This window comes from Budorcas taxicolor, chromosome 3, assembly GCF_023091745.1.
Source record: "Budorcas taxicolor isolate Tak-1 chromosome 3, Takin1.1, whole genome shotgun sequence".
Classification (NCBI taxonomy): domain Eukaryota; kingdom Metazoa; phylum Chordata; class Mammalia; order Artiodactyla; family Bovidae; genus Budorcas; species Budorcas taxicolor.
The window spans coordinates 68,843,143-68,865,736 of NC_068912.1; the positions used below are offsets into that span (position 1 = coordinate 68,843,143).

General features: G+C 37.5%; 1 protein-coding gene across 1 annotated transcript in view; it reads right to left on the minus strand.

Annotated features, from left to right (window-relative positions):
- The window catches only part of MSH4 (mutS homolog 4), an 83,041-nt gene that overhangs the window by 56,724 nt on the left and 3,723 nt on the right, over positions 1-22,594 (minus strand). Inside the window, exons 2-6 of the mRNA XM_052638118.1 lie at positions 14,742-14,924; positions 6,299-6,459; positions 4,889-4,999; positions 1,908-2,023; positions 821-994 (exon numbers count right to left, since the gene is read on the minus strand). Of these exons, the coding sequence (XP_052494078.1) occupies positions 821-994; positions 1,908-2,023; positions 4,889-4,999; positions 6,299-6,459; positions 14,742-14,924 (745 nt within the window). The remainder of the gene's footprint in view (positions 1-820; positions 995-1,907; positions 2,024-4,888; positions 5,000-6,298; positions 6,460-14,741; positions 14,925-22,594) is intronic.

Consider the following 22,594-nt stretch of genomic DNA (forward strand, 5'->3'; position numbering starts at 1 on the left):
CCATAAATTTGCCAATTCTAGGTACTTCACCTTTTGAGTCTAGCGTATTTCACTTAACACAATGTTTTCAAGGTTCATACATCTTGAGGCAGAATTTCATTCCTTTTTAAAGCTGAATGATATTCCATTATATGTATACATCTTATTTGTATACACTTTATTAGTCACTGGTTGATGGACATTTGGTTTGTTTCCACATTTTGGCTACTGTGAATAATGCTGCTATGAACACTTGTGTGCAAGTATCTGTTTGAATCTCCACTCTCAGTTCTTCTGGGTATATACCAAGAAGCAGAATTTCCGGATCATATGGTAATGCCAAATTTAGCTTTTTGAGGAACCACCACATGGTTTCTCAAAGTGACTGCACCATTTTATATCCCTACCATAAATGGATTAGGATTCTAATTTCTCCATACTTCCCAATTCTTATCTTCCATTTATTTAATAATAACTATACTAACAGTATGAAGTGATAACTGTGTTTTTGATATGTATTTCCCTAACAACTAGTGATGTTGAGCTCTTGCTTATTATATCTCTGTATATCTTCTTTGGAGAAACGTCTGTTCAAGTCTTCTGCTTAATTTTGAAATGATTGTCAGCTTGTTTTTTTCTTATTTAGTAAAAATATCTTTTTAAAACTTGATTTTGGTGAAAACATTTGAGCAGTTCAGCAACAATGGCATAAATATTAAAAATGTTTATTTTCAATATTTCTCCACCAAACAACTTTAAAAAATATAAAGTAACTATTCATAGAAAAATATGACAATAAAATATACTGATATATTTCCTAATAAAAAATGGATAATCTTACCTAGAGTCTTGATTATTAATTAGTAATTCAAGGTTTTGGGCTGATGATGAATCTATCATGGCTGTCTGTTCACTACCCTGGAAACAAATCTTTAGCGATTTTGGTGCGTAAACTGAATTTTGAATAAATTCAACATATTTTAATAAAGCTGCAACAGCTGCAAGGCAGTAATATCTGTAAGGTAACCGATGATATATCACTATAAATCTCTGTAATAAAAGTATTGCTATAAAGGAAAACATTTATTTTACTTTTAATAGCAAAATTATAAATATTTGCATAGCATTGCCTAAAATCAAAGGGAAAAAGCACTCAAAGTGTTCTTCACTTTTGATGACTAGTTAAATTACTTCTAAAGCATAAAAGTTGATAAAAACCGACAATTTTCTGAAGTCTGAGACTTAAAGAATAAAGTTATAAAGAATAAAAACTGGATTGCCAGTAAGTCAGGTTAGAATTCAACATTCAATGGTGCCATTCTAAGTACATATTCAAATAATATTGAGAAAGTCTGAGGATTTAAAAGATACAGTCAGGAGACCATAATGTATAGGAATGTACCTCACTCTTATATACATCCTATAATGTATAGGATCTTGGTGAGAAAAGTCATCATGATTAACTTAGTGAACAAATAGTCCTACCTGGCTCAAAGAAAGTGTCTGTTCAGCAAGTTCTAAAACATATCTATTCCAAAAGTATCATTTCCTGTCTCATTTCGAAGGGGTAAAGGTGTGAAGTAACAGGAACACAGCTTTACCTGTGTTTCACTTCTGTGCCCTCACGTTTCTAGTAGCTCTGGCTACTTAAGCTTTTCATTTCAAAGTAAAGTGAGCAGCAATGATTAGGGCAATAGATTATGACTAATTTGGAGAAATTCTATATAAATTAAGTCAGCAAGATATGCCCTGTGTATAAATTTCAGTTAATTACTTTACTATTCAGTAATTACTGAGTGTGTTTTATGAAACTTTTCTCAGCATTTTTCTCGGTGGTAGGTATATAGCAAAGAACAAAACAGACAAAAGACCTTTCCCTCCTGGAATACACACTAGGGACTTACTACTTCCCCCAAATCTTAACTTACTTGGACTGAACCTCCATTAGGACAGTGTTGAATTCTGCTATGCATAACTGTTCAATGTATTCTAGTCCTTTTGTTTCATTGAAGTATTTCCTTTGGATAGTAGTGAAATTAACATTCTGAAAAGAATTTTTAATTTCAAAATAAATTTTAAGTTTCATGCACTTGCCCAAAACTGCTTTTTAAACACATGCTCATACATGGGTAGGTAGCTTAAAATATTGTGCAAAGCTTATTTTTCATTATTTATTATTTTCTAGAGTTAAATAAGTTTTTCTAGTTATTTGCTAAGTGAATTTGAGTAGTCTGTAGCTCTTATTAATCTATTCTCGCATGAAATTTAAGTACAATAATAAAAAAATGAGTCTCTGACTTCTACTAACTTTATTCTACAGCAACAACAAAGGTTTTACATTCAGCATCATATTGGGCTTCCCTGGTGGCTCAGCTGGTAAAGAATCCGCCTGCAATACAGGAAACCTGGGTTCGATCCCTGGGCTGGGAAGATGCCCTGGAGAAGGGAAAGGCTACCCATTCCAGTATCCTGGCCTGGAGAATTCCATGGACTATATAAACCATGGGGTCACAAAAAGTCAGACACGACTGAGTGACTTTCACTTTCAATATATTATCATAATTGAGAGAGGGTAAATATTATAATATACTAGTTGGGAAAGCAAAGAATACCAATTCCAGATATCAAATCTATGAAATACTATCTATATGAGGTGAATTTAATTTATAGAATAAAGAAAAGGAGATAATAGAACTTTTTTAAAAAGAGCAAAATTTAAAAAAGCATGCAGTCACAAAATAAAAGGTCTGCTTATTTTGAATAAAAGTATTAGGTTAAAAAGGCAGTATATTAGCAATGGACTCTGAAAGAGTTGTAAGACTGAAAAAATAAAGTCACAAGCAGGTATAAGACTGAAAAAATAAAGTCACAAGCAGGTATGGAATTTGATAGGTCTCAAGACTGTTTGAACAGTTATCTCATTTAATCTTCCCAATATAACTCTATGACATAAGTCATATTTATCTACAATTTTCCTCTAAGTTAAATTCTGAGAAGCCAAGTAACTTTTCTAATATCAAAGAATTGACATATGCCAGAGCTCAGACTTGAATTTAGATTTCTTTGACTACAAAGTCCATGTTTCTTCCATTTCATACTGCTTATTTAATTGAGGTCCTTTTATGATAAGTGTGATAACAATGTTAACAACAATAATAACATTGGTTTTTTTTCCCTTCTGCTTATGATTCTTTCATACAAAATATTGAGGTGGCCAAAAAGTTCATTTTTCATGTTATAGAAAAACCTGACGAAACATTTTGGCCAACTCAGTATTTCTATAGGACTTCCCAGGTGGTTCAGTGGTAAAGAATCTGCCTGTCAATGCAGGACATGCAGGAGACACATGTTCAACTCCTGGTTCAGGAAGATACCCTGGAGAAGAAATTGGCAACACACTCCAGTATTCTTGCCTGGGAAATCCCACAGACAGAGGGGCCTGGCAGGCAACGGTCACAGGCTCGCAAAGAGCAGGACAAGACTTAGTGACTAAGTACGCATGCAATACTTCTATGGCTCTCTCACTCTCACTCCTTTCAAGACTTCACCCAAATGAAACCTCACCAATGAGACCATTTCTGATTACCCGATATAAAATACCAGTTCTCTAGGAGATAGATACTATTATTGTCCTTATTTTACTGACAAATAAAAACTGAAGTTTAAAGAGGTTGGATGGCATCACCGACTCAATGGACATGGGTTTGGGTGAACTCTGGGAGTTGGTGATGGACAGGGAGGCCTGGCATGCTACGGTTCATGGGGTCACAAAGAGTCAGACACGACTGAGCAATTGAACTGAACTGAACTGGAAAAGGTTAAGTAACTTAACTTGCACACAGTCATTTAGAATCAGAATTTGAAACCACAACTGTCTGGCTCATCTGTCCTTAAGCACTAGGCTATATCGCCTTACATCTCAAGGGTAGTAGATATATGTTGTTTTCACCTTCAGAGAATTCATCTATCCCACATTCTATGTTACTCTGTCCATTTAGGGCTGTCAATTACAGTACTCTGTGCCCCACAGCAAAAAGTCAATGACCAGGGATTAATCAATCATAGTGCTTCTACCCCCAGAAACAGAGATTAATATAACATGTGGGAGCATGAACAAAACAGTAACAGTTCAGGATCCTTCTCCCGAATTCATATATGGACACTGGCTGCTAAGACACTTCAGTCATGTCCGACTCTGTGCGACCCCAGAGATGGCATCCCACCAGGCTCCCCCGTCCCTGGGATTCTCCAGGCAAGAACACTGGAGTGGGTTGCCATTTCCTTCTCCAATACATAAAAGTGAAAAGTGAAAGTGAAGTCACTCAGTCATGTCTGACTCCTAGCAACCCCATGGACTGCAACCTACCAGGCTGCTCCATCCATGGGATTTTCCAGGCAAGAGTACTGGAGTGCGGTGCCATTACCTTCAGGAAGAAGTTACTTTTCTGCCTCCTGTATACTCTGGAAAACCCCCTTATTACCTAAAACATTTTTCTTTTTCAAAGTATATCAAAAGTACCAAAGTAAATAAGTGAATTCTTCATCATCTTTATTACATGTATTCAGTTCAGTCACTCAGTTGTGTCTGATTCCTTGTGACCCCATTGACTGCAGCACGCCAGGTGTCCCTGTCCATCACCAACTCCCAGAGCTTGCTCAAACTCATGTCCTTCGAATCAGTGATGCCATCCAACCATCTTATCCTCTGTTGCCCCCTTCTCCTGCCTTCAATCTTTCTCACCACTAATTATATGTATTAGTAGTCCCTTAGCTTAGAACTTGTACTTAGTGAGTACTTTATGGTAAATATAAAGTTACTCAAATTATTGTTCTTTAATATATTAGAAAATGGATTTTTAAAAATACAAAGATCTTGAATGTTACTATTGAGAATAAAAAAACCACTTACCTTGAAATTTTCTGTGATAAGAGTAAACAACTTGGTTGAATTCCCCACAACACAAGCAGTATTTGACATTATTATTTCCAAAGGTGATAAAATTTTAAGTTTAGTGATCACCTAAAATTGTTTGAATAAATAATCTCTTAAATGTAGGCTTAGGAGTCTCTAAAACCAAAAATGTTTCATATTTTTCTGAGAGATAAGTGCTTATAATTAATTCAGAGATACACAAAATTACAACTGTCCTAATTATATATTTTAGTTAAATATATTTCTAATGATGCTATGTTAAACATACATTCTATAAAATTATAAATATATTATCATAAACATAGGCTGTATTTCACTCACAATAGTTTGTATCAGCTGTAAGCCCCCAAATAATTTGAACTTATCGAGTAGGCATTCCTTAAAAACAATTTTTTTAATAAAATCATCTACTCGGTATTTTATTCATCTCCATGAAAAACATAAACATTCAATAGCTAACTATGTTGACTCAATCAGTATGGCCACACTGGTATAGCTTAGAAGCTGAAAAGTACAGAAACACAGATGAGAAACATCCATTTTATAACTGATGCTTTTCACAGTGTAAGGTAAATTCGAACTATCCTAGACACAAAAATTCTTAATATGTCAAACATTCCAGTTTTAAAAAAACCTTTTATCCTATCATTTTTAAATTGTAAAGAAATGTGAAATACCCGGATACATAGTACTAATATCATTTAGGTTGTTAAGTGTATTTAAAAATTAATTATTAGGTAGAGAGAGGAAATCTACATACTAGGGAACCAAAAAGGGGAATGAGAGAAAGAAATAAAGAATAATAAAACATTAAAAATAACATAGTATTTAATACTTTTTCATAACAGAATTCAAGTCAAATAACTTTTTAGAATATAGAGATTAGGAATAGACTTCCCATACCTGACAAGTCACACAAATTCCCATGACAACAGACCAGTGGCCCAAATTAATGATGAGTGATAGGAAGTGAAGGCAAGAAGTTGAGGGACTAAATTATCACTGATCTAAAACACTAGTCTCCCTTATTTCTAGAATATAAAATTAAAATACATTTCAGTGGAAACAACCCTTTGGAGATAGCATTATGACACACGCTATTTTTGGAATAAGTCCAGGAATTATTAGAAGATATTAATTTTAGAAACAGTAATAGTAATTTAGAATATTCAAATAACAGAAAAACATGTTATTTTAGAACAAAATAATATTTAAAAATTAAAATCAGATGTAAAAAATGTTTCTTTTAATTCAGAGTAACCTAGATTGGTGCAATAATGAATAACCATTATTCTAACAAAAAGTAAACTAATTAGGGAAGAACTGACTTGAAAAGCTTCAAAGTACCCTCTAGATGAACCATTTTCTAGGAGTATAAATACTTACCTTTGCATATGTTGTATTGTCCGCAAACTGAGATAATACAATTTGTGGGCTTTTTAAATCAATACTTGCCATTCCTATTTCACCTCTGGCAAGTCCTCTGCCTTCTACAACAGCTACAATAACTGAAGGAGAGTGTGCAGAAACTGCAGATGAGGATGTAGCTGTCAAAATTGTTGAAAGAAAATATATAAACATAATAGTCTGTAGTTCTTTCACATAAGATCTCAAAGCACCAAATCAATGGCAGCGCTTTAATACCCAAGGAAAAAATCTTATTTTCCTCATCAAAATAAAATCTTTCCCTACCCAGATCAAATAAAAATGTTAATTCTCTATTTTGCCAAAACTTAACTTCACAATTAGAAATAATAAATTACATATTGTCTTATTTTGCATTTTACTGGAGTGAAATCATAAAGAAACACTAAATTTGGATAAGAAAACATTCTCTTATTTTGTCATTAAAAAGCTATATGGATTTGAGCAAATTATTTCATAATAAGTAATCAAAAATCACAAAATACAATGTAACAACTGCCCTATCTGACTGAAGAGGTAGCTGAAAGGATCAAATGGGATAATATACACAAATGCATTTTATATAGTATAAATCATACAGCTATAAACTGTAGTAACTAGTTATCTGTATAAGGTTGGATATTTTATTAATGTGTCAAGAATGTTCAAAGTTCTTTACTTGAATTAACTTTGTCACCATGATTCTATCAATTGTTGCTGTTCATTCACTAAGTCATCTCTAACTCCTTGCAACCCCATGAACTGTGGCACACAGACTTCCCTATCCTTCACTATCTCCTGGAGTTTCCTCAAACTCATGTCCATTGAGTCAGTGATGCCATCCAACCATCTCATGTTCTGTTGCTCCCTTCTCCTCTTGCCCTCAATCTTTCCCACCATCAATCTTTTCCAGTGAGTTGGGTTCTTCACATCAGGAGGCCAAAGTACTGGAGCTTCAGCTTCGTTATCAGTACTTCCAGTTAATACTCAAGGTTGATTTCCTTTAGGTTGGACTGGATCTCCTTGCAGTCCAAGGGATTCTCAAGAGTCTTCTCCAGGACAATTTCAAAGCATCAGTTCTTTGGCACTCACCCTTCCTTATGGTCTAATTCTCAAATCCATAGATGACTACTGGAAAAACCACAGCTCTGACTGTATGGACCTTTGCTGGCAAAGTAATGTCTCTGCTTTCTAATTTGTTGTCTCGGTTTGTCATAGCTTTTCTTCCAAGGAGCAAGGGTCTTTAAATTTTGTGGCTGCAGTCACCATCCACAGTGATTTTGGAGCCCAAGAAAATAAAAATTGTCACTGTTTCCACTTTTTCCCCATCTACTTGCCATGAAGTGATGGGACTGGATGCCATGATCTTAGTTTTTTAAATGTTGAGTCTTTAAGCCAGGTTTTCTCACTCTCCTCTTTCACACTCATCTAGAGGCTCTTTACTTCCTCTTCACTTTCAACCATTAGAGTGGTATCATCTGCATATCTAAGATTATTGATATTTCTCCTGGCCGTCTTGATTCCAGCTTGTGATTCATCCAGCCTGGCATTTCACATGATGTACTCAGATAGAAGTTAAGTAAGCAGGGTGACAATATACAGCCTTGACATACTCCTTTCCCAATTTTGAACCAGGGTTCAGTTTTAACTATTGCTTCCTGACCTACATACAGATTTCTCAGCAGGCAAGTCATATGGTCTGTTATTCCCATCTCTTTAAGAATTTTACACAGTTTGTTGTGATCTACACAGTCAAAGGCTTTCGTGTAGTCAATAAAGCAGAAGTAGATTTTTCTGGAATTCCCTTCTTTTTTCTATGATCCAACAGATATTGGCAATTTGATCTCTGGTTCCTCTGCCTTTTCTAAATCCAGCATATACATCTGGAAGTTCTTGGTTCACTGCTGAAGCCTAGCTTGAAGGATTTTGAACATTATCTTGCTAGCATGTGAAATGAGCGCAACCTAATGATAATTTGAACATTGTTTGGCATTGCCCTTCTTTGGCACTGGAATGAAAACTGACATCATCCAGTCCTGTGGCTACTGCTGAGTTTTCTAAATTTGTTGACATACTGAGTGCAGCACTTTCACAGAATCATCTTTTAGGATTTGAAATAGCTCAGCTGGAATTCCATCACTTCCACTAACTTTGTTTATGTAGTGCCTCCTATGACCCATGGCTTCCCACTCCAGGATGTCTGGCTCCAGGTGAGTGACCACATCATCGAGGTTATCCGGGTGATTAAGACCTTTTTTGTATTTGATTCTATCAGTAGACATCATTAATTTCTCCATTTACTTCTAAGGAGATTGAACCTTGAACAGAACTGGTAGAATTTGTACACAGGTGGTCTGAATCCCAGACATGGCACTCTTAACAACTATATGTATAACTGATTTTGAAATTTATGCCTCACAGACCATAAATATTCAGGTAAGTAGTTTAACCTTTTTAAATATCAAATGTTTTAAACAAAGTTGTTATAAGAATTCAGTGTAATACAGAACAGCTTTATAAAGCATTTGAAATTATAAGGCATCCTGAAAGATGATGCTGTGAAAGTGCTGTACTCAATATGCCAGCAAATTGGGAAAACTCAGCAGTGGCCACAGGACTGGAAAAGGGCAGTTTTCATTCCAATCCCAAAGAAAGGCAATGCCAAAGAATGCTCAAACTACTGCACAATTGCACTCATCTCACACGCTAGTAAATTAATACTCAAAATTCTCCAAGCCAGGCTTCAACAATACGTGAACCGTGAACTTTCAGATGTTCAAGCTGGTTTTAGAAAAGGCTGAGGAACCAGAGATCAAATTGCCAGCATTCGCTGGATCACCAAAAAAGCAAGAGAGTTCCAGAAAAGCATCTATTTCTGCTTTATTGACTATGCCAAAGCCTTTGACTGTATGATCACAATAAACTGTGCAAAATTCTGGAAGAGATGGGAATCCCAGACCACCTAACCTGCCTCTTGAGAAACCCGTATGCAGGTCAGGAAGCAACAGTTAGAACTGGACATGGAACAACAGACTGGTTCCAAATAGGAAAAGTAGTACGTCAAAGCTGTATATTGTCACCCTCCTTATTTAACTTCTATGCAGAGCACATCATGAAACACACTGGGCTGGAAGAAGCACAAGCTGGAATCAAGATTGCCAGGAGAAATATCAATCACCTCAGATATGCAGATGACACCACCCTTATGGCAGAAAGTGAAGAGGAACTAAAAAGCCTCTGGATGAAAGTGAAAGTGGAGAGTGAAAAAGTTGGCTTAAAGCTCAACATTCAGAAAATGAAGATTATGACATCTGGTCCCATCACTTCATGGGAAACAGATGGGGAAACAGTGGAAACGGTGTCAGACTTTATTTTTTTGGGCTCCAAAATCACTGCAGATGGTGACTGCAGCCATGAAATTAAAAGACGCTTACTCCTTGGAAGGAAAGTTATGACCAACCTAGATAGCATATTGAAAAGCAGAGATATTACCTTGCCAACAAAGGTCCATTTAGTCTAAGCTATGGTTTTTCCAGTGGTCATGTATGGATGTGAAAGTTGGACTGTGAAGAAGGCTGAGCACTGAAGAATTGATGCTTTTGAACTGTGGTGTTGGAGAAGATTCTTACGAGTTCCTTGGACTGCAAGGAGTTCCAACCAGTCTATCCTAAAGGAGACCAGTCTTGGGTGTTCAATGGAAGGACTGATGCTGAAGCTGAAACTCTAATACTTTAGCCACCTCATGAGAAGAGTTGACTCACTGGAAAAGACCCTGATGATGGGAGGGATTAAGGGCAGGAGGAGAAGGGGACGACAGCGGATGAGATGGCTGGATGGCATCACTGACTCGATGGGCATGAGTCTGAGTGAACTCCAAGAGTTGGTGATGGACAGGGAGGCCTGGCATGCTGCGATCCGTGAGGTTGCAAAGAGTCAGACATGACTGAGTGACTGAACTGAACTGAACATATCTAAGGTTTTTTTTCAAAGAAGCAAAATTGTATTTTATTCCCTTTAAACCTTTCAATATACTTTTTTTCCCCTCCTTAATCTAGAATCCTTCTTTCTTTTCTATTCTTCTATTATAACACTTACAAAATTATTTACACATTTATGCTATCTTAGTCAGTAGCCGACTTAAGAGTTCATTTAAAAATCTATGTGTCTAAATCTCAGAACCTTTTTTGCCATGAAGGCTTTGTTATTCTTGGTGATTGAGTTTATATTAGATCTACAGAAGTCAGTTTAAGTTCTGCAATCAAATACGATCTTTTCATTTTTAACTGGAAACTATGTATCAAGTTTCAGTACTTGGAAATTCAGTACACTCAGAAGACATCCCCCTTAAACTTTAAAAAAAAAACATTTTCACTGTTATCTCTCTGATATAAGTAATATTAAAATGAGCATCATAGTACATAAAGCTTTTTACTGGGTCTCATATTACTTCCCTAAATTGGCTCCTTAGAAGTCAAATTACTTCTGGGTGGAACAAAAGAAGACTTTTAAAGGCTGTCACATATATTGCCAAATTTCTTTTCATAATTGTACCCACTTTTAATTCTATCAACTGTATATGAGAAAAACCAATCTTACTGAATCCTTACCATTACTAATCCCTGCAATGTATTGTTATTTTTGTTATTATTATTATCACCTGCTTTAATAAACTGAAGCTTAAATATTTTTTAAATATTTATTTTTTAAAATTACTATCAAAATTGAACATCACTTAAAAATCCATTTATTTTCTGTATTTTGAAATGCCTCTGCCAGTGTCATCATCTATGAACTCACAGAATGCCTTATCTACCATCAAGACATTTCATGCAGTATTGCATCTAATCAAGGAACTCACTTCATAGCAAAAGAAAAAAATGTATCAACAGGCTATAGCCCATTGAATCAACTGTGTATACCACATAACCCATCACCCAGACATGCCTGGCTTAATCTAAAGGCAGAATAACTTACTGAAGACTCAATGCCAATTAGCAGGCAACACCCTGAAAAATGGGATTCTCTCTTACAGGATGCAGTTTATACTTGGAATCATAGATGCTATATTCCTCATAACTAGAATACACAGGTCCAAGAATCAATGTGAGAATGTAGGGATGGCTACTCTCTCTATTATGCCCCCCAACGCACCCAAAAAATTTCTGTATCCCATTCTGGCAACGTTGAGCTCTGTTGGTTTTGAGATCTTAGTCTCAATATGATTATTGGCTCCAACAGGTAACTTAACAATGATTATACTGAATTGGAAGATGAAATTGCCACTTGTCCATTTAAGGCTCCTTATTTATGCTACTGAAACAATAAGAAAAAAAGGGAGTTATCTATGAATGGTGTGGTCAATCCTAATTGCCAAGGGGATATTATGCCGCTATACGCAAAGGAGGCAAAGTGGACTATGAATGGAACCCCAGGGATTTGCTAAGGCACCCCTTGAAAGTGAAAGTGAAGTCACTCAGTCATGTCTGACTCTTTGCGACCCCATGGACTGTTAGCCTACCAGGCTCCTCTGTCCATGGGATTTTCCAGGCAAGAGTACTGGATTGGGTGGTTATTTCCTTCTCCAGGGGATCTTCTCGATCCAGGGATCGAACCTGGGTCTCCTGCATTGTAGGCAGACACCCTACCATCTGAGCCACCAGGGAAGTCTTCGTATTTCCAATAGTAAAGGTGAATGGAAAACTACAGCAAGCAAAAATGGCAGAATGACTAAGGACTCAGACCCTTCAGGATGAAGGTCTGGGGCATTCCACCCTTACTGCTGCAAGTTAGGGAAATTCAGAATGGGTAGTGAAAGAAGAAAATCAAATATATCAACTACAACATCATGACCAATTACAGAAACAAAAACTGCAGTAGCTTTGGATATTATCTCTATGCGTTGTTATATGCATGTTTATTTGTACAAACTAACCATTTTTTTCCTCTCTTTTCATTTTTAAAAAGTTTATTCACAACTTAATGGAGGTTTAGTCTTTAAGTAACAGAATATTCTGTGGGACCATGACTGAATTTGAGATAATTAATATGCAATGATTGTCGGGACTATGAATTTTCTCATTTTGGAAAAGAGTGAGAACTCTCTCACTTGTAAATGCAGATGTACACATCCTGTTAGGTAGAAACATAAAGTCATTTTGTTGTTGTCAAAAAAATCCAGATGTGTGTAGAATAACATATACAGAAGCTCTATACCCAAAAGAGTTATGGCAGCTATCAATTTATTGTCACTCAGCTCCAAATTCACACTTCAATATAAGTTCTGCAATAATGGACAGAACCGCTATAAGTATTTCTCCTTAAAGTGTGCATAATGTTAATTTTCTCAATTGAGGGAACTGGAGGGACCTTGCAGGATGACAGGCTCTCCTGCAGTTTCCGCTACACTATGGTGGGTCAGCAGTGTAGATATGAGGACATCTGGTGGTGATGCGCCCAGTTACACATCCAGAATGTGCTGTACTCTGATGATCACACAGCTACAGCATGGCATATTAACTACCTTCCCTCAGCCCTCTGAATACACATATCCTGCATTCCAGGCCTCCTGCCCATACTAATTCCCTTGGCTCTTTCAGTCTTTCCTCAAGTCTGCCTCCCACAGTCCTCTTGATGTCAACCTTCCCAACAAGGAGACTGTGTACTCCAGGCCTCCAACCCACACCAGAGCCCACTCTCATTACAGCTGCTGCTGCTGCTAAGTCGCTTCAGTCGTGTCCGACTCTATGCGACCTCATAGACGGCAGCCCACCAGGCTCCTCCGTCCCTGGGATTCTCCGGGCAAGAACACTGGAGTGGGTTGCCATTTCCTTCTCCAATGCATGAAAGTGAAAAGTAAAAAGTGCATTACACAGCTAGCCACCAGCGATAGTTCACCCCCACCCCACCTGCCTCGTGTTCGCCCTGGACAGCAGACCAGCTCTGACCTGGCAAATCTGCAGGCACTACTGAAACTGCCATTCAGTATTCACATTCTCCAAACAGACCTGCACTCCAGCCTTGGAAATGGGACCCAGATGAGGGCCACTTCCAAGTGTGACCTCTTAGGAGCCCTCTCAGCCCTAGGGTACCTCACAGAGTTTTCTTATATCCTATAGTTATTCTTCCATCACAGTTTAATAATTCTTTATATTAAATCTTTCTTGTTTAAATCATTGTGTAGTTTTACTTCAGATTGGATTTTAACTGCCACAGTCTCTGTCTTCATAGAGTTTATAGTCCAGCAAAGAAGATACACATGTTAAGAAAAATAATCAACCTCATTTATAACTAGGAAAATGCTAATTCAGACTACACTTAGGTGAAAGTAAAAGCTGCTCAGTCGTGCCCGACTCTTTGTGACCCCATAGACTATACAGTTCATGGAATTCTCCAGGCCAGAATACTGGAGTGGGTAGCCTTTCCCTTCTCCAGGGGGTCTTCTCAACCTAGGGGATCAAACCCAGGTCTCCCACATTGCAGGCAGATTCTTTACCAGCTGAGCCACAAGGGAAGCCCAAGAATACTGGAGTGGGTAGCCTATCCCTTCTCCAGGGGATCTTCCCAACCCAGGAATCGAACCAGGGTCTCCTGCATTACAGGTGGATTCTTTACCAACTGAGCTATCAGGGAATTTTACAACTGCTTGACTGTTAAATGTTAAGGAGTCTGACAGTACCAAATGCTGGGTGGGATATAGATCAACAAGAACTCTCATACATTGCCAGTAAGAGTATACATTAATAGAATCACTTAGAAAAATAATTTTTCATTATTTTGTAAATCTATACATTCATATACCTTTTTAAATTAAATTTTATTTTTTTAATTTTTAATTGGAGGATAATTGCTTTACAATGTTGTATTGGTTTCTGCCATACAACAACTAAAATTGGCCATAAGTATACATATATCCCTCTCTCTTGAGTCTCCCTCCCACCCAACCCCCTATCCCACTCCTCTAGGTTGTTACAGAGCTCAGGGTTGGGCTCCCTGTATTATATAGTCATATACCTTTAACTAAATGATGTTTACACATATAGACCTACTTCACCCATTTTCCCCTCAAGAAAATCTAAATCTAGATAAATACTAAAATTTAAATATAAAAAAACACTCAATAGTATTACAGGACCAATTTTAGATTTAAGCAAATATGTATAAAAGGAAGGGCTTTCTCTTTCTTGTACTTTTTTTTTGTCGGAATGATGAAAACTTAGACCTGAATTTTTAAACAAACACTATCACAAACTATGTAGTGTTATTAACCTAGCATCAAATTGTAGATATGGCTAAACTGATGTACTTATTATTCAGTCTTCCATATTAGCTTCAAATAATTTCATATTACCTTAATTACCCTAATATAGAATTTATAAAACTTTAAAAGTTTCAAAAATCAATTAAGTCAATATTCCACTTACTTTACCTGAATATCCCATTTGCGGTGTCCAACTTTTATAACCTGATCTCTGGGGATTTCCAGCACATAATGGAGATTTTAGTATTTGAGGATAACTACTATCTCGTGCAGAGGATGAGCTTGTACCAAGCGTAACATTTGATACGTGTGTGTTCTCTGCAAAAGATCTTTTGTTTCTAAAGTATGAACCTAAATGCAAAAAAATTTAATATCAGTTTAAAGTTCAGAATTATGCAATGTGGTATAAAACCTCTATAATCACTAAAAAACTTCACCACAAAATGATTTTTAATATAAAAAATTATGACAAAATAACATAAATAACATCGTACTAAAATATAATGAAAAGTGCTCACAAACATAGCTTTTTCTTATGCAAGCTCACTGAGATTACTCTTGCTAATTAAAACTACCTCTAAGCTTCAAATACACCTTTGTAAAGTAATTATACTACTTTTCCTCTGTTGACTTCATCGAAACTCTCTCCTCCCAGGCAATTGGTATAAAGAGAGTTTAGGCTTACCTGGGTTCAGCTCCTTGTTTAGTTACTTACCTATTGGTATAAGATATTACCTTCTTTTTTAATTTATTTATTTTTTATTGAAGGCTAATTGATTTACAGAATTTTGTTGTTTTATGTGAAACCTCAACATGAATCAGCCATAGGAATACATATATCCCCTTCCTTTTGAACCTCCCTCCCATCTCCCTCCCCATACCACCCCTCTAAGTTGATACAGAGCCCCTGTTTGAGTTTCTTGAGACATACAGCAAATTCCTGTTGGCTATTTTACATATGCTAATGTAAGTTTCCATGTTACTCTTTTCATACATCTCATCCTTTTTTCCCCTCCCTCCAAGTCCTTAAGTCTATTCTCTATGTCTGTTTTTCCATTGTTGCCCTGTAAATAAATTCTTCAGTACCATTTTTCTAGATTCCATATATATGCGTTAGAATACAATATTTATCTTTCTTTTTCTGACTTACTTCACTCTGTATAATAGGTTCTAGGTTCATCTACCTCATTAGAACTGACTCAAATGCATTCCTTTTTATGGTTGAATAATACTCCCTTGTGTATTTGTACCACAACTTCTTTATCCATTCATCTGTTGATGGATATCTAGGTTGCTTCCATGTTTTAGCTACTATAAATAGTGCAGAAAATGAACAATGGGATACATGTATCTTTTTCAATTTTGGTTTCCTCAGGATATATACTAGTAAAGTAATGCTCAAAATTATCCAAGCCAGGCTTCAACCAATACGTGAACCATAAACTTCCAGATGTTCAAGCTGGTTTTAGAAAAGGCAGAGGAACCAGAGATCAAATTGCCAACATCCATTGGATCATGGAAAAAGCAAGAGAGTTCCAGAAAAACATCTATTTCTGCTTTATTGATTATGCCAAAGCCTTTGACTGTGTGGATCACAATAAACTGTGGAAAATTCTGAAAGAGATGGGAATACCAGACCACCTGACCTGCCTTGTGAGAAACCTATATGCAGGTCAGGAAGCAACAGTTAGAACTGGACATGGAATAACAGACTGGTTACAAATAGGAGAAGGAGTACATCAAGGCTGTATATTGTCACCCTGCTTATTTAACTTCTATGCAGAGTACATCATGAGACACACTGGGCTAGATAAACCACAAGCTGGAATCAAGATTGCCAGGAGAAATATCAATCACCTCAGATATGCAGATGACACCATCCTTATGGCAAAAAGTGAAGAAGAACAAAAGAGCCTCTTGATGAAAGTGAAAGAGTAGAGGGAAAAAGTTGGCTTAAAGCTCAACATTCAGAAAATGAAGATCATGGCATCCAGTCTCATCACTTCATGGCAAACAGATGGGGAAACAGTGAAAACATTCGCTGACTTCATTTTGGGGGCTCCAAAATCACTGCAAATGGTGACTGCAGCCATGAAATTAAAAGACGCTTACTCCTTGGAAGGAAACTTATGACCAACCTAGACAGCATATTAAAAAGCAGACATTACTTTGCCAACAAAGGTCTGTCTAATCAAGGCTATGGTTTTTCCAGTAGTCATGTATGGATGTGAGAGTTGGACTATAAAGAAAACTGAGCACTGAAGAATTGACGCTTTTGAACTGTGGCATTGGAGAAGGCTCTTGAGAGTCCCTTGGACTTCAAGGAGATCCAACCAGTCCATCCTAAAGGAAGTCAGTCCTGAATATTCATTGGAAGGACTGATGCTGAAGCTGAAACTCCAATACTTTGGCCCCCAATGTGAAGAACGGACTCATTAGAAAAGACTCTGATGCTGGGAAAGACTGAAGGCAGGAGAAGGAGTTGACAGAGGATGAGATGGTTGGATAGCATCACCGATTCAATGGACATGAGTTTGAGTAAACTCCGGGAGTTGGTGATGGACAGGGAGGCCTGGTGTGCTGCAGTCCACAGGGTCGCAAAGAGTCGGACACAACTGAGTGACTGAACTGAACTGAACTGAACAAGGCATATGCCTAGGAGTGGGATTGCTGGGTCATATGGTGGTTTTATTCCTTGTTTTTTAAGGAATCTCCATACCATCTTCCATAGTGGCTGTATCAATTTACATTCCCACCAACAGTGCAAGAGCATTCCCTTTTCTCCACACCCTCTCAGCATTTGTTTGTAGACTTTTTGATGATGGCCATTCTGACCAGTGTGACGTGATATCTCATTTTAGTTTTGATTTGCATTTCTCTAATAATAAGCAATGTTGAGGATCTTTTCACGTGTTTGCCATCTGTATGTCTTCTTTGGAGAAATGTCTGTTTAGGTCTTTTTCCCACTTTTTGATAGGGTTGTTTATTTTTCTAGTATTGAGTTGTATGAGCTATTTGTATATTTTGGAAATTAATCCTCTGTCAGTTGTTTCATTTGCTATTATCTTCTCCCATTCTGAGGATTGTCTTTTCACCTTGCTTATAGTTTCCTTTGCTGTGGAAAAGCTTTTAAGTTTAATCAGGTCCCACTTGTTTACTTTTGTTTTTATTTCCATTACTCTAGGAGGTGGGTCACAGAGGATCTTGCTTTGATTTACATCATCGAGTGTTCTGCCTATGTTTTCCTCTAAGAGTTTTATTGTTTCTGGTCTTACATTTAGGTGTTTAATCCATTTTGAGTTTATCTTTGTGTTTGCTGTTAGGAGGTGTTCTAATTTCATTCTTTTACATGTAGTTGTCCAGTTTTTCCTGCACCATTTGTTGAAAAGCCTGTCTTTGCCCCATTGTATATTCTTGCCTTCTTTGTAAAAAATAAGATACCCATAGGTGCATGGGTTTGTTTCTGGGCTTTCTAGCTTGCTCCATTGGTCTATATTTCTGCTTTTGTGCCAGTACCAGACTGTCTTGATGATTGTGGCTTTGTAGTATCATCTGAAGTCAGGAAGGTTGATTCTTCCAGCTCCATTCTTCTTTCTCAAGACTGCTGTGGCTATTCGGGGTCTTTTGTGCTTTCATATGAATTGTGAAATGTTTTGTTCTAGTTCTGTGAAAAATGCCATTGATAATTTGATAGGGATTGCATTGAATCTGTAGACTGCATTTGGTAGTATAGCCATTTTCACAATATCGATTTTTCCTACCCAGGAACATAGAATATCTCTCCATCTGTTTGTCTTTGATTTCTTTCATTAGTGTCTTATAATTTTGTGTACAGTTCTTTAGTCTCCTTAGGTAAATTTATTCCTACATATTTAATTCTTTTTTGTTGCAAAGGTAAAGGGGATTGATTCCTTAATTTCTCTTTCTGATTTTTCATTGCTAGTATACAGAAATGCAAGTGATTTCTGTGTATTGATTTTGTATCCTGCAACTTTGCTATATTTCACTGATTAGCTCTAGTAACTTTTTGATACTATCTTTAGAGTTTTCTATGTACAGTATCTGGAAAATCCCATGGACAGAGGAGCCTGATGGGCTGCAGTCCATGGGGTCACTAAGAGTCAGGCACGACTGAGCGACTTCACTTTCACTTTTCACTTTCATGCATTGGAGAAGGAAATGGCAACCCACTCCAGTGTTCTTGCCTGGAGAATCCCAGGGACGGGGGAGCCTGGTGGGCTGCCGTCTATGGGGCCGCACACAGTCGGACACGACTGAACCGACTTGGCAGCAGCAGCAGCATGTACAGTATCATGTCATCTGCAAACAGTGAGAGCTTTACTTCTTCTTTTCCAATCTGGATTCCTTTTATTTCTTTTTCTTCTCTGACTGCTGTAGCTAGGACTTCCAGAACTATGTTGAATAGTAGTGGAGAAAGTGGACACCCTTGTCTTATTCCTGATCTTAGGGAGAATGCTTTCAACTTTTCACCATTGAGAATAATGTTTGCCATAGGCTTATCATATTTGGCCTTTACTATGTTGAGGTAGGTTCCTTCTCTGCCCATTTTTTGAAGAGTTTTAATGATAAATGGGTGCTGACTTTTGTCAAAGGCTTTTTCTGTATCTATTGAGATTATCATATGGTTTTTATCAATTTGTTAATATGGTGAAGATACTACTTTTTTAATAGGGTTGTCATAAAATATGACAGAATGTACATAATCAGTCTAGCATAGTGTCTAGGCACATAGATTTTTTTTTTTCCACTGAAGTATAGTTGATTTACAATGTTGTGGGTACATAGACATTAAAGCTCATTTTTATTTATTTACGTATTTTTGGCTGTGTGAGGTCTTTGTTGCTTTGCACAGGCTTTCTTCAGTTGCAGCAAGCAGGGGCTACTAGAACAGGGGCTACTCTTTGTGGCAATGCATGGGCTTCTCACTGCAGTGGCTTCTCTTTTTGTGATGCACTGGCTCTAGGCACACAGGCTCAGTAGTTGTGGTGCACAGCCTCTAGAGCTCAGGCTCTGTAACTGGCACATGGGCTTAGATGCCCCTGGGCACGTGGAATCTTCCAGGAAGAGGGATTGCTGTAGGTGGATTCCTATCCACTGCATAGTGGGCCACCAGGGATTCCAATAAGTCTTTGTTTTTTAATTGGAGGATGATTGCTTTACAATGTTGAGTTGGTTTTTACAACTCGAATCAGCCATCGTATATATATAATGATATCCATATATCCCTTCCTTCTAGAGCCTTCCTCTTCTTTCCCATCCCACTCCTCTAGGTCGTTCAGTTCAGTTCAGTCACTCAGTCGTGTCTGACTCTTTGTGACCCCATAAACCACAGCACACCACGCCTCCCTGTCCATCACCAACTCCCAGAGTTCACCCAACTCATGTCCACTAAGTCGTGATGCCATCTAACCATCTCATCCTCTGTCGTCCCCTTCTCCTCCTGCCCTCAATCTTTCCCAGCATCAGGGTCTTTTCCAATCAGTCAGCTCTTGGCATAAAGTGGCCAAAATATTGGAGTTTCAGCTTCAACATCAGTCCTTCCAATGAACACCCAGGACTGATCTCCTTTAGGATGGACTGGTTGGATCTCCTTGCAGTCCAAGGGACTCTCAAGAGTCTTCTCCAACACCACAGTCCAAAAGCATCAATTCTTTGGCACTCAGCTTTCTTTATAGCCCAACTCTCACATCCATGCATGACTACTGGAAAAACCATAGCTTTGACTAGGTGGACCTTTGTGGACAAAGTAGTGTCTCAGCTTTTTAATATGCTGTCTAGGTTGGTCATAACTTTCCTTCTAAGGAATAAGCATCTTTTACTTTCATGGCTGCAATCACCACCTGCAGTGATTTTGGAGCCTCACAAAATAAAGTCAGCCACTGTTACTGAGGGCCAAGCCAGGCTCCCTGTGTTATACAGCAGCTTCCCACTAGCTATCTATTTTACACATGATAAAAGTATATACATAAATGCTAATTTCTCAGTTTGTCCTCCATATCCTTCCCCTTCTGTGTCCACAAGTTCGTTCTCTACATCTGCATCTCCATTCGTTCCCTGCAGATAGGTTCATCAGTACTCTTTTTCTATTAAAGGATTCTAAATATATCCATTAATATATAGTATTTGTTTTTCTCTTTCTGACTTACTTCACTCTATAACAGGCTCTAGGTTCATCCACCTCACTAGAACTGACTCAAATTTGTTCTTTTTTATGGCTGAGTAATATTTCATTGTATATATATTCTATGGGCTTCCCTAATAGCTCAGCTGGTAAAGAATCCACCTTCAGTGCAGGAGACCCTGGTTTAATTCCTGGGTCAGAAGAGTTCCTAGAGAAGGGATAAGATACCCACTCCAGTATTCTTGTCTGGAGAAACCCCATGGACAGAGGAGCCTGGTGGGCTACAGTCCATGGGGTCACAAAGAGTCAGACACAACTGAGCGACTAAACACAGCCCAGCATGTACCATATCTTCTTTATCCATTCATCTGTTGATGGACATCTAGGCTGCTTCCATGTGCAGGCCACTGTAAACAGTGCTACAGTGAACACTAGAATTGTGGTTTTCTCAGGGTGTGTGCCTAGTAGTGGGATTGCTAGGTCATATGGTAGCTTTATTCATAGTGTTTTAAGGAATCTCCATACTGTTCTCCATAGTGGCTGTATCAATTTACATTCCTACCAACAGTGCAAGAAGATTCCTTTTTCTCAAGCACATCCTCTCCAGCATTTATATATCCAGTTTATAGATTTGTTGATGGACCTTCTAATTGGTATGAGGTGATACCTCATTGCAGTTTTGATTTGCCTTTCTCTAATAATAAGTGATGTTGAGCATCTTTTCATATGTTTATTGGCCATCTGTATGTCTTCTTTGGAGAAATGTCTGTTTAGGTCTTCTGCTCATTTTTTTATTGGGTTCTTTGTTTTTCTGATATTGAGCTGTTTATATATTTTGGAAATTAATCTTTTGTCAGTTGCTTCATTTGCAATTATTTTCTCCCACTCTGAGGGTTATCTTCTCATCTCTTTATAGTCTCCTTTGCTGTGCAAAAGATTTTAAGTTAAATTAGGAGTTCTTTAAAAAAAAAAAAAATCCTGGGTCTCTTTTGGCCTCTTCTCCTTGATTTCCATAACAACTCTCTATCTTGATTCTCCTTAAACTACTTCTTTTTAGTTTCCATTGCCAGGTTCTTTTCCTCTATCTGCCTCTTAACTGTTGGCTTCCAATGGTTCCAAAGTTTACTTTCTCTCTCAAATCAAAATTATACATTTCCTCTGAATATCTCATCTATTATTTTGGCTTTTATTAATATCTATTTCCTGGCAACTCTCAAACCTTCATATACAGCCCTAACTCCTCTCCAACACTGTAAAGTAGAGGGTGGTAAGCTTTTAAATAATGAGCCAGATGTTAAATATTTTAGGCTTTGTGGTCATACTGTCTATTACGATTACTCAGTTCTGACATTATCACAGGAAACAGTCACAGACAATAAGTAAGACAATAAATGAGTGTATTTCAATGAAACTTTAATTCTGGATTTGTTGCTGTCCAGCCACTCAGTCATGTCCAAGTCTTTGCAACCCCATGGACTGTAGCACACCAGGGTTCCCTGTCCTTCAATATCTCCTGGAATTTGCTCAAACTCATGTCTATTGAGTCGATGATGCCATCCAACCATCTCATGCTCTGTTGTCCCCTTCTTCTGCCCTCAATCTTTCTCAGCATCTGGGTCTTTTCCAGTGAGTCAGTTCTTCACATCAGGTGGCCAAAGTACTGGAGCTTCAGCATCAGTCCTTCCAGTGACTATACTGATATTTAGTTCTGGATACTATAATATGAATTTCTTCTTTTACTTTTCCAACCCTTTAAAAATGCAAAAACCATTCTTAGGTCTACAGCTGCATTGCTCAGTATAGGAGCTTCTTGCCACGTGTGGCTATTTAAATTAAAATTAAAATTCAGTTCTTCAGTCACACTAGCCACATTTAAAAT